Source organism: Cucurbita pepo, chromosome 16 (genome assembly GCF_057944985.1).
Source record: "Cucurbita pepo subsp. pepo isolate OVF chromosome 16, ASM5794498v1, whole genome shotgun sequence".
NCBI lineage: Eukaryota > Viridiplantae > Streptophyta > Magnoliopsida > Cucurbitales > Cucurbitaceae > Cucurbita > Cucurbita pepo.
This window is the reverse complement of record NC_141813.1, coordinates 1,687,814-1,700,890: the sequence shown is the minus strand read 5'-3', so window position 1 is coordinate 1,700,890 and position 13,077 is coordinate 1,687,814. Positions and strand designations below refer to the sequence as shown.

Below are 13,077 nucleotides of genomic sequence, written 5' to 3'. Positions count from 1 at the left end.
TATTGGAAGGATAATGAGAAAGGAAAAGTTGTGGAGCGTCCCTACCAACAAAACGTGGGTAACTTACTAAACAATTTCACCCTTTTGCCGTCAAATTCACCCCTTGCTGACCTTCCTTCTCCGGCGAGCTACAGCGGCGCAACCACGAGCGGTCTACACTACCGGCGACTCATTTAGACCTTAAAAGCTTTCAGCTTATATTTCTGGGCTATTCTGTGATTTTGGTAGGCATCCATGTCTCAGAGCACTTCTCGTTTCTCTTTAATTTTCAGAAACTGTGCTCGTCTTAATGCAGTTGTCCAAGCAAAGCAAGCACACGCTCAAATCCTCATCCATGGTTTGATTCCACATTTAACTCTTGTGACAGATCTCCTTTTGGTGTATTGCAAATGTGGGGTTCTGCATGACGCCCGCAAGGTGTTTGACAAAATGACTCACAGAAACATGCACTCCTGGAATATCTTGATTGCTTCTTATGTTCATAGTTCTTTACATTTTGATGCAATTAATGTGTTTAACGAGTTTAGGGGCCTTGGTTCTCTGCCTGATCACTATACTTTGCCCCAGATGTTTAAGGTTAGCGTTGGTATAGGAGATGTTTATATGGGGAAGAGACTTCATTGTTGGACCATTAGGCTGGGGTTTGAAGGATATGTTGTGGTAGCCAGTACGGTTTTGGACTTCTATGCCAAATATGGGGTTGTGGGAGATGCTAAGAAGGTGTTTGATAATATGATTTTGAAAGATACAATTTCTTGGAACTCAATGATTTCTGGGTATGGGAGGGCTGGGCTTTATGGAGATGCATTGGATTGTTTCAAGCGCATGCTCTTTGAAGGAGTGAGGATGGATATCATGACAATTCCTAGCGTTTTGAATGCTTGTGGAGGGGAAGGAGATTTGAGAAAAGGCAAAGAAATTCATTGCTTAGTTTTGAAGAGTCAATTATTTGTTGCTGATGTTGCTATTGGGAACTCATTGATTGATATGTATTCAAAGTGTGGGAGCCTGTTTGATGCTGAAAATGTCTTTAGGAATATGAGTAGCATGAATATTGTTACATGGACAACAATGATATCTTGTTATGGGGCTCATGGGAAAGGAGAGAAATCCTTGGCACTGTTTAACAAAATGAAGGATTGTGGAATCCAACCCAATTCTGTAACACTAACAGCCATTTTGGCTAGTTGCAGTCATGCAGGTTACATCAATGAAGGGTGGAGAATTTTCAAGTCTTTTGTTTCAGATTATGAGGTTGAACTGACGGTAGAACATTATGCTTGTGTTGTTGATCTTCTGAGTCGCTTTGGCTTTCTGCAGGAAGCGTTTATGTTGATAAGAAATATGAAACACACCGCCGCAGCAAGCATTTGGGGTGCTCTGCTTTCTGGTTGTATGATGCATAAGAACATTGAGATAGGAGAAATTGCAGCTAACCAGCTTTTCAAGTTGGAACCTATGAATCCAAGCAATTTTATAGCTTTGATTGGTATATATGAATCTCTTGGTATGTCGCATGGCGTTTCGCTGACTAGAGAGAAGATGAGAGAGCTGGGTTTGACGAAACTCCCTGGTTGTAGCTGGATAACCATTGAAGGAGTTGTACATAAATTCTATGGAGGAGACAAGTCTCATCCTTTGGGGTTGAGAATATTTGAAACGCTAAGTGCAGTAAAACAAGCCAGTGTAAACTGTTAAACGACTTGAAGTAAAGGAATAAAAGCTCAATGGTTATCACAAATTCTGTAGCAACCAGCCGGAACTCGAGTTGTTCTATGATTGGTTGATGTATCAATTGACAGAAATGATCACATTTTCTAGAGACCACTAGTGCTTCGGTTGTATGTGCGCATAATCTTGAAGGTGTGAGATCCCACATCGATCAGGGAGGAGAACAAAGGGTGTGGAAACTTCTCCTTAATAGATGCGTTTTAAAAGCCTTGAGGGAGAGATTTTTCATAGAGATGACAATATCTGCTAATGGTGGGCTCGGGGCATTACAAATGGTATAAGAGCCATACACTAGACGATGTGCTAGCGATAAGGTTGAGTCTCGATGGGGGTGGACATGAGGCGGTGTGCCAGCAAGGACGCTGGGCCCTGAAGGGAGGTAGATTGGGGGGTCCTACATCGATTGGAGAAGGGAACGAGCGCCAACAAGGACGCTGTGGTTCGAAGGGGGTGGATTGTGAGATCCCACATCGGTTGGGGAGTAGAATGAGACATTCTTTGTAAGGGTGTGGAAGCCTTTCCCTAGTAAACGCGTTTTAAAAACTTTGAGGGAAAGGTTTCCACTGAGAAGAAAATATCTGCTAGCGGTGGATTGGGGCCGTTATAGAAAGTTTCTTGGTTGATTCAACATAGACGCCACTAAGCGATCTCTCCACACAACCTGTTGAGATTAGCAGTACAAGCTGTATTAAATCGAACCCAAGGTACGCATTTCAATCTTGTTGCAACTTAGGTATTATTAAAAATTCTCAAATACTGTCGTTAAGATTACTAAAGGCTCGTTCAGCATTAATGACTTTATACTGCAGATGAAAACTTTAGCTAATAGTTTTTTCATTACTGGACAAACACTACAAGAAATAAGCTTATTCTTTGAATATTTTAGTCTCCTGCTAAATCTCTCTCTGGACTCTGAATCCATTTCTCTTGCTTCAAGTCTTCAACCTCTGGGTTCGAACATGGTAACCCTAGCAAGTTGAATCTAAGAACCTTCGTAAACGTCTTGGATATACAAATCTAGAATGATTGCAACTCTTGAAAATTTGATCTAACAACTTTATTGAAGAATAAGATCTTTGGATCTAAATATATCCACGAATCTCAAAACGACAAGGAATCATCGCAAGGAAAAGTAAGATTTGGTTCACTTTGTTGGTCAAATATCTCAAGGTAAGAACACTTGTTTGAGATTTGAATCACTTCACAGGGAAGATTGATCAAGACAAGCTTAAATGACTCGAAGTATGCAATCTAAACTATATAAAATTACAAAGAAACTAAGAAAGCACCAATACTCTTTTTACTACATTGTTAAACTCTACGTTACAAAGACAACATACATGGTTTTATTTAGTCTCAAAAGAACACCCTTGACCTTCCATGAGACATTTCACTAGTGTGGCATGAATTGCAACTTGAATTTATCTTGTGGTAATTTAAACAATGTTTTTGTCACTTCTTTCTTGAAGTTCATATTACCTTATTGCAATGTGTTGGTTCATATGGCAGGGACGTGTAAGAGCATCTATATCTTCAACTCATCAAAAGGACATCACGCCCATCATAAACCCACCATGCACATCATTAACCCTACTTCAAACTCCGACACCAAGGTATTTCAGTTTGAGAAATTAGTTCAAAAGTCATCTATGCCAGCCAAATTATGTTTTGAGTTTGAGAATTGTTTTGGCTAGGGCAAGAGGGACTTGGATTTTCTTAAGTGGAAATTTGCTTCAACCCCAAGGTATTTCTTCAACTTCTTCAAGAACAAAAACTTACTTTTATTGATGATTCTGTTGCCAAAAAACAAGTAGTCTCTTCTTCTTGCTTCTTGCCATTGTTCATCTGTTTAATCCATTAGATGTCAGGCTATTGCATGTTAGTTAGATTTGAAGTTTGAAAGTTTTTGGGATCTCTGTGGCACTTGGTTTGATGAACTTATCAGTAGAATTATCTGAAAAAATGGATCACAATGGCAAGCAGATAATAACTTGCAAGTCTTTGGTTGATGTCATGATAAAAACACGTGATGAAATTCTTGCGCTTTGTTCTTTATAAGGGTGTGAAACCTCTCTCTAATAAATGCGTTTTAAAAATCTTGAGAGGAGACTTGAAGAAAAAACTTAAAGGAGACAATATCTGCTAGCGGTAGTAGTGGGGTTAGGTTGATATAGCCATAATCGGGATAACATGAATATAACCAGCAGTAATCAGTAATCCAATGACCAGAAACACATGATACCAACTGAAGATCCAGCCCACCCGATTCACCCTTAGGCTTCCAGAACTTAAACCACTTTCTATTAAACGAAGCATCTCTATCGAATGTCATGATTCTACTGGAATTACTTATGGTCTCAATCATCATATAACCTAATGCTTACAAACAACAATTTCAAGGAATGCTTCAAAACTTGTATTAATTCGGTCACTAAGTCCACCATAAGTAAATATTGTCCTCTTCGAACATTTCCTTTTAGGCTTCCCCTCAAAATTTTTAAAACGTATGGGAGGTTTCTATGCCTTTATAAAAAACGTTTTGTTCTCCTCCCTAACCGATGTGGGATCTCACAATCCACTCTCTTTTGGGGCCTAGCGTTCTTCCTGGCACTTGTCCGCTTATTCAATCAATGTGGGACCTGCCAATCAACCCTCTTTTGGGGCCCAGCATCCATGCTGGTACTCGTTCCCTTCTCCAATTGATGTGGGACTCCCAAACCACTCCCTTTTAGGGTCAGCGTTTTTGTTAGCACACCGCCTTGTGTCCTCACCTTCGGGGCTTAGCCTCCTTGCTAGTGTCGGACTCTGGTTACGATCTGTAAAAGTCCAAGCCCACAGCTAGTAGTTATTGTTCTCTTTGTGGTTTCCTTTTCAAGTTTTCCTTCAAGGTTTTTTAAACGCACTAGGGTGAGGTTTCCACACCCTTATAAAGAATGTTTCGTTCTCCTCCCCAACCGACGTGGGATCCAAATCATTAGATAAAGGTATGGAAACTCTCCATAGCAAACACGTTTTAAAAATCTCCAAAAGTAAAAATTCAAAAAAGACAATATCTGCTGCAGGTGGCCCTACTCTTACAAATATTTCTCTCCTAACCAATTTGTTGGAGTAAATGGGTAGCTTCATAAGTCGAAAAAATGGAACCCAGTTGCAGAAACGGACAAATCATTCTTTCTATTTCAATTCAAATTATGATGTGTTCTAATATAGATTAGATTATGAGAATATTCGTGACAAAAATTTGTTGGGATTTTTCGCAATTATGTTGCAAAAATTTATATGTTACTTTCCATATAAATACGTAGTTTGTTGGGATTTTTCTATCAGTTATAGTTGAAAAAATTATTTCATAAATAAGTTTCCATATTAATACTTCCATTATTGAATATTATAATTATTAGAATGATATATAATTAATATTAGACTTTCATTTTAATTACATATATTATTAATTTCAAATCATTTTTCATTTTTCATTTTTCATCTACTTCTACTTTTATTTAATTTTTTAACTTAAATATATAAAAAGATTTTTATCACTGATTTAAATATAAAATGATTTTTTTTTTTTTTTTTATTGGTAAGAAAATTTTAGTTGAATTAGTAATCGGAGCAATTCGAACAGAGTTCACGACCTAACCCAAACTAACTCTCTTTTTCGAGTTAAGTTGGATTTTTTTAATTATTTTTTAAAAAAAATCATATTTATTCGTAATACATTATATTAATAATAAAATCTTATAAAACATTCATAAGTTTCAATGCATTGCTAACATTAATTACAAACGTTAAATATTCTTAATTTTCATAATAATCTTAGAATATGATGGAGTAGGCTTGTAACCCTTTTTTCGGGTTGGTTGGGTTAATTTGGATGTTAAGGATGTTGGATGAAAGTGTCCCACATCGGTTAATTTAGGAAATGGTCGTGGGTTTATAATCAAAGAATACACTCTTCATTGGTATGAGGCCTTTTGGAGAAACCGAAAGCAAAGTCATAAGAGCTTATACTCAAAGTGGACAATATCATATCATTGTAGAAAGTCGTGTTCGTCTAACAAAGGATACAGCATTAGAGATTTACCATATATATCATATTTGAATTTTTACACCATGTAGATGTCGTGGTTTCACCGAATATTCTCAAATCCAACGGAAAAAAATGTCAATAAGCAAATTAACTCAAATATTTTATTTTTTAAAAATTCAACCCAACCGAAATCAGGGGAAAAAAAAAATCTTACTGAACTCGGCTTGAATTAAGTAGTCTAAATTGGTCGGTTATCGAATTACTTTAATATCCCTAAAAAAATAATTTCCATCTAGCACTACAAAGTGCGATTAGCCACGAGTTACTTTGTTAAAGGAACTCCACTAATAGAATTTATTTATTTATTTATTTATTTATTATTTTGAATAATGTTGATATTATTAAATCAAAAATAGAATAATAAATGACATTAATATAATAATGCTATTGGAAAATAATAATAAATGGTATAATAATAATAATAATAATAATAATAATAAATAGTAATAATAACAATACAAAATAAAATTAATGAATTCGCATTAATTGCAATCACGTGCGTTTGTTACTGAAATCGCCACTGTCATCCTCCATTTCCGCCACCACAACCGCCGCCTCCCCCGGAATTCCCCGCCGCTGCAGATAATTCAGGCCGCCGTCTGGGTCTAGTCGGAGAAGAAGACAGGATGGGCAAAATGGTCATTACGTGCTCCTTGAATGTGGGCCAGCCTGGAATCTCAACTTTTTTTTTTTCTTTTAATTTAATTTTTTGAAATTATTATGATCCTATACCTTTTAAGCAATGTAAAGTTGCCGGGAGTGTACTATAAGCTTGTCGTGTCGTGTCCGTTTGGATTTTCCATTAATATATCATTCAAGTATCTCGGGTTTGTGTCATACAACATGCATGAGGTCTCGAGTTTTCAAATCTGGTACATTGTTATGATGCCTATCATACTTCCATTCTTTTCTCGACAAAAGTTTACTGATGAGACATGCATATGTGTACGTGGCATGTCTCTCATTATGATCATGCATGACCCATCAATGTCTGATCGTTACATATATGGATTTACGTACTAGACGCACATGCATCACATAATATTCTTAAACATAACATAAAATAAGAAAGAACACGTATTCTAACTATTTTATTTAACAACGGTTTTGGTTGCGTAAGTTTAGTATGGTTGAGATTTGTATATACAAAGTACAGTGAAGGATGATTTGGAGGTCAAAAGGTGGAGTCGAAGAGTAATCAATTGGCTCCGTTTGTGGCACCCATGGAGACTGCCCCTGTCGCGTCAAAGCCAACAGGGGTGGTGGGGAAGAATAATAGAGGATTCAAAAGCCATTGAAAAGAAAGGATCGAGGTTGTTAAACCGAAAGGACTCTGATACCATGAGAATGTTTGTTTAATCCACCACACCTAAATGATGTGTAAAAGTTATTTATTTATAATCAAATAAATTACAAGGATATGAAAATAACAATAAATGAAAAGATACCTCTGATAAGAACGCAAATATCTAGATATTTGCCTTATAATATGATATATCTGGTAAACTATAATTTGGTACTAAATATCATTAACAAAGAGCCACGTGGACTAGGCAAACGATTGACCTCTTAGTGATGCCTTGAGAGTCAAACCAAAGAAGAGCACCAAACACGTACAACTGACACAAACTGTTAAAATACATCACTAGTTCAATAGGGTCAAACCTAATAATTATACGAGCCTATTATATATATATATATATATATATATATATATATATATATATATATATATATATTAATGATTTAGGTACGGTAAGAATAAAGATAGGTCAAATATTATACAAATAAATTGTATAGCCTTTCCGATAAATACCCTCCACCCTAACAAGGTTTTCATCGCACGAAATACGAAGCAATCTAAGTAGCAAAGTTTAGTAGTATTTTACAGAGTGTCTTGTAATCTCTTATCAATTGTTCAATACAAGCTACCGAGCTAGGTACTAATTGAGAGACTCGTGTCCTTCCTCCATATACATACATATATATATATATATATATATATATATATAAATTGATATTTTAAAAATACTAAAATAAAGAAAATTAAAATATAATTCTTAATGCAACCTTTCCATTTGTGTGTTTGGACAATTTTAGAAAAATTAACAAATTTATTAAATATAAAATTAATTTGTCTACCATTAAACTTTATAATTTAAGAAAGTTTTTAATTATATATAATATTGTATTTTCTTATAACTAATTATAAATATACCTTAATAAAAATATTTACCAGATATAGTTGGTTTTAAATTTATAAACAAATTATTACATTGAATTATGGTAACTAAATCTAGATTGTATGGCATAAAACAATTATTAAATAATAAAATTTAATTTCTATTTAATTTAAAAAATATTCCCGTGCTAAATTTTAATTACATATTTAAAAATAAGTAATAATAAAAGTTGTGAACCTTACCGCTCACCCAACCTAATTTAACCTAAAAAAATTTGTTTAGGTTGAAAAAAATTACAACTCGAACCATTAAGTTGAATTTAAACATGGTTCGGTTCGAACCAGACCTAATCCAACTGGATAATTGAGTTGAATTTAAACATGGTTTGAACCCGACCTAATCCAACCGGACAATTGAGTTGAATTTAAACATGGTTCGAACCCGACCGAATCCAATTGGACAATTGAGTTGAATTTAAACATGGTTCGAACCCGACCGGATCGAACCGGATGGAACCGAGCTAAAAAGAATTAGAAATAGAAAATGGGAACGAAAAAGGGAAAAAGGAAAGTCCGCCCGTGAGGTTTGTTTTGGTCTCTCTCTGTCTGTCTGTGCCCGTGACCTTCACCTCCATAACCCCTTTCTCTCTCCTCACTTTCTCTCTCTACATTCCTCCACTATAAATACTCCCGCCATGCCCAATCCTCTCCCCAGAACAACTCCATTTCCATTTCCGTTTCAATTCGCCACCGCCAAATCCACTTTCCTCTTCCTCTCCATGGCCGCCCTCTCCTTCCTCTCCTTCCTCTCCTTCCTCTCCCTCTTCTTCTTCCTCTCCCTCTCCTCCTCCGCCGTCCACCACCACCACCACCACCACTCATTCCATTTCACCAACTCTCCATCCTCCGAGGAAACCCTCCGTGCCTGCAAGGCCACACGTTTCCCCGACCAATGCGGATCTTCCCTTTCTCATTCCCCTTCTCTTCCTCCCAATCCCACCACTCTCCAGATCATTCAATCCGCCATCGCCGTCTCCTCTGACGGTCTAGCCTCCGCGAAGTCCATGGTCAAGCAGATTCTCGATTCCTCTACCGATAGTCCGAATCGAACCACCGCTGCTAAGAATTGCCTCGAGGTTCTGCGATTTTCCGAGTATCGAATTTCTCTTACCAACGATGCTGTTCGGCGAGGTCGAACCAAGGACGCGCGCGCTTGGATGAGCGCGTCTCTTCTCTACCATTACGATTGCTGGTCCGCGCTTAAGTACGCCAACGATACCCAATCTGTGAACAAAACCATGGCGTTTCTTGACTCTCTCATTGGCCTTACCAGTAACGCCCTTAGTATGTTGGCGGCTTACGACATTTCTGGTAACGATACGGCGGCGTGGACGCCGCCGAGGACTGAGCGCGATGGATTCTGGGAAGGTAGTAGCGGTGGATCTGGGTTAGGGTTTAGCGGCGGGTTCCCATCGAAGGTAGATGCTAGCGCGACGGTGTGCAAAGACGGTGCAGGGGGATGTTATAAAACTGTTCAGGAAGCTGTGAACGCGGCGCCGGATAATGCGATGGGGAAGCGATTTGTGATTCATATTAAGGAAGGTGTTTATGATGAAATCGTGAGGGTTCCGTTGGAGAAGAAGAATGTGGTGTTCTTGGGAGATGGGATGGGGAAAACGGTGATCACGGGGTCTTTGAATGTCGGCCAGCCTGGGATTTCCACTTACAACACTGCCACCGTCGGTGAGTTTTTCTTCTTTTTTCTTCAAATTCTTAGCTTAGCTGTTGTTGATAATGTCATCTATTTCAAATTGACTTGATGAAACACGCTCTGTTGAACTTTGGCCACTCTGATTTTCCCTTTCCAGCTGCCTTCCTTAAAGTTAGAAACAATCCTTTACGACCCTCTATGCACTTGTATGATATTGTCCACTATTGTTCACTTGTATGATATTGTCCACTATTGTTCACTTTGAGCATAAGCTCGGGATTTCCTCCCAACAATCCTCCCATTGAATAAAGTACAATGTTGAGCCTATGGAGCCCTCGATCAACTTCTCCTTAATCGAGACTATAGAGCCTCTCCTGAGGCCTATGAAGCCCTCGATCAACTTCCCCTTAATCGAGACTATAGAGCCTTTCCTGAGGCCTATGAAGCCCTCGATCAACTTCCCCTTAATCGAGACTATAGAGCCTCTCCTGAGGCCTATAAAGCCCTCGATCAACTTCCCCTTAATCGAGACTATAGAGCCTCTCCTGAGGCCTATGAAGCCCTCGATCAACTTCCCCTTAATCGAGACTATAGAGCCTTTCCTGAGGCCTATGAAGCCCTCGATCAACTTCCCCTTAATCGAGACTATAGAGCCTCTCCTGAGGCCTATGAAGCCCTCGATCAACTTCCCCTTAATCGAGACTATAGAGCCTTTCCTGAGGCCTATGAAGCCCTCGATCAACTTCCCCTTAATCGAGACTATAGAGCCTCTCCTGAGGCCTATAAAGCCCTCGATCAACTTCCCCTTAATCGAGACTATAGAGCCTCTCCTGAGGCCTATGAAGCCCTCGATCAACTTCCCCTTAATCGAGACTATAGAGCCTTTCCTGAGGCCTATGAAGCCCTCGATCAACTTCCCCTTAATCGAGACTATAGAGCCTCTCCTGAGGCCTATGAAGCCCTCGATCAACTTCCCCTTAATCGAGACTATAGAGCCTTTCCTGAGGCCTATGAAGCCCTCGATCAACTTCCCCTTAATCGAGACTATAGAGCCTCTCCTGAGGCCTATGAAGCCCTCGATCAACTTCCCCTTAATCGAGACTATAGAGCCTCTCCTGAGGCCTACGAAGCCCTCGATCAACTTCCCCTTAATCGAGACTATAGAGCCTCTCCTTAGGCCTATGCAGCCATTGATCAGCTTCCCCTTAATTGAGACTATAGAGGCTCCCCTAAGGCTTATGGAGCCCTTGAACCACCTCTCCTTAATTAAGGCTCGACTCTTTCTCTGTAGTCCTCGAACAAAGTAGCCTTCCTTGAGGCCTATGGAGCCCTCGAACATCTTTCGCTTAATCGAAACTATAGAGCTTCCCCTAAGGCCTATGGAGCTCTCGAACAACCTCCCCTTAATCGAGGCTCGACTCCTTCTTGGAAGTCCTCAAACAAATTTCACCCTTTGTTCAAGTCACTTTTGACTACACCTTCGAGGCTCATAACTTCTTTGTCAGACATTTGAGGATTCTATTGACATGACTAAGTTAAGGGTATGACTCTGATACCATGTTAGGAATCACGACCCTCCACAATAGTATGTATGATATAAGCTCTTGTGGTTTTATTTTTGAGCTTCTCCAAAAGTTCTCGTACCAATAAAGATGTATTTCTTACTTATAAATTAGTGAATGTAATATGGTTGAGCGGAATTGGATCTTGGATCTGAGTAGTATACTGATTGATACTCAAAAGATGTAAAAATGTTGCCCATTTGTTGATATTGATATGTATGTGCAGGAGTCGTCGGTGATGGATTCATGGCCAGTGGTCTGACCATTCAAAACACAGCAGGCCCTGATGCCCATCAGGCTGTGGCGTTTAGATCAGACAGTGATCTCTCAGTGATTCAAGACTGTGAGTTTCTAGGCAACCAAGACACTCTCTATGCTCATTCCCTCCGCCAATTCTACAAATCCTGCAAGATTCAAGGCAACGTAGATTTCATCTTTGGAAACTCAGCTTCCATCTTCCAGGACTGCGAGATCCTTGTCCGTCCTCGACAGCTCAAGCCCGAGAAAGGCGAGAACAACGCCGTCACTGCTCACGGCAGGACAGACCCAGCTCAAACAACTGGTTTTGTGTTCCAGAATTGTCTCATAAATGGTACTCAGGAGTACATGGCATTGTACTACAGCAAGCCTAAAGTGCACAAGAACTTCTTGGGGAGGCCATGGAAGGAGTACTCGAGGACGGTTTTCATACATTGTAATCTCGAGGCTCTTGTTTCTCCGGCGGGGTGGATGCCGTGGACTGGGGACTTTGCTTTGAAAACTCTTTACTATGGGGAGTTTGAGAACTCCGGGACAGGGTCCAAAACCTCGGAACGAGTCGAGTGGAGTAGTCAGATACCAGCACAACATGTTTATAGTTACTCTGTTCAGAATTTCATTCAGGGAGACGAATGGATTCCTTCATCGCACTCTTCTGAAGAATCAAAAACGATAAATTAGATTTATAGTTCCCTTTGTAATCACAAACTTCTCTATAAAGTGTCAAAATAATCCACCACTTCTCTCACATGAATATCAAATTAGGATGAACGGCTATCTCTGTTCTTCTGATTGAACTATACATTGAAGTTGACTCAAAGCCTCTCGAGTTTTGTATGAGAAAATTAGTTGAAAAGTAATGGGGGAGTGGGTTAAATTGTTAGTTGAAATGTTTGAATTATATGAAGTGGAGGGGTCCAAAATGGTGCATAATCGTCAATGTGTGGTGCATAATTTTCTAGTACACCGTTGTTATTTAGGTAAGAGGTTCAATGGGTTGTTGAGTCGGGGTCGGCTTAGTATTTTTAGTAGTGAACCTATCTCGATTATGATAGAGTATTATGAGCTGGTATGGACAGGGTTGGGACCTGTAATGAATGAACGAATATGGGAGGGATCTCCAACTATTGCTTAGTTATGAACTTGGTCAAATGAGAGTAATGAACCACAAGAGTTGCTCCCGAACTTGGTCAAATGAGAGTAATGAACCACGAGTATGATGAAATTATGAGTTGGAACCATGATGAGATTGCATCTCTTCTATCATACTCAACCTATACGTCTCATTGGCTATCAGGATCTCTTTTGTATAGTTGATCTTTGAGAATACGAACGTTGACAACTGATAGCCAATGAGAGCCTCAATGGGGTCGAATGATGAAGATCCTTGAAGTTTCCAAACCGGAATCCTAATTTGAGCTTGGGTTAATTAGTAGAACCTAGATACTAGGCTATCAGAGTCATAGGTTGTTTTAGTAAAATGGATGGACGGGTTTTTTTTCTCTATGAATAACGGGTAAGAGATTGGTAGAGACAATGTGAA

General features: G+C 39.1%; 1 protein-coding gene and 1 pseudogene across 3 annotated transcripts; both read left to right on the top strand.

Annotated features, from left to right (window-relative positions):
• Nucleotides 1–10: 10 nt before the first annotated feature.
• Nucleotides 11–3,645, top strand: LOC111777173 (putative pentatricopeptide repeat-containing protein At3g23330 pseudogene; annotated as a pseudogene). 2 transcript variants are annotated; one of them, XR_015412086.1, is made up of 4 exons: nt 11–224; nt 296–2,435; nt 3,241–3,344; nt 3,426–3,645. The product of XR_015412086.1 is annotated as a putative pentatricopeptide repeat-containing protein At3g23330 pseudogene, transcript variant X2 (transcript). The 2 variants fall into 2 exon arrangements; XR_002812351.2 differs by having other exon boundaries at nt 11–2,435.
• Nucleotides 3,646–8,620: 4,975 nt separating this feature from the next.
• Nucleotides 8,621–12,257, top strand: LOC111777118 (Plant invertase/pectin methylesterase inhibitor superfamily). Its single transcript, XM_023656571.2, has 2 exons — nt 8,621–9,746; nt 11,503–12,257. The coding sequence occupies exons 1-2, from the start codon at nt 8,699–8,701 to the stop codon at nt 12,213–12,215; spliced, it is 1,761 nt and encodes a 586-aa protein (XP_023512339.2). The 5' UTR covers nt 8,621–8,698; the 3' UTR covers nt 12,216–12,257.
• Nucleotides 12,258–13,077: the final 820 nt, after the last annotated feature.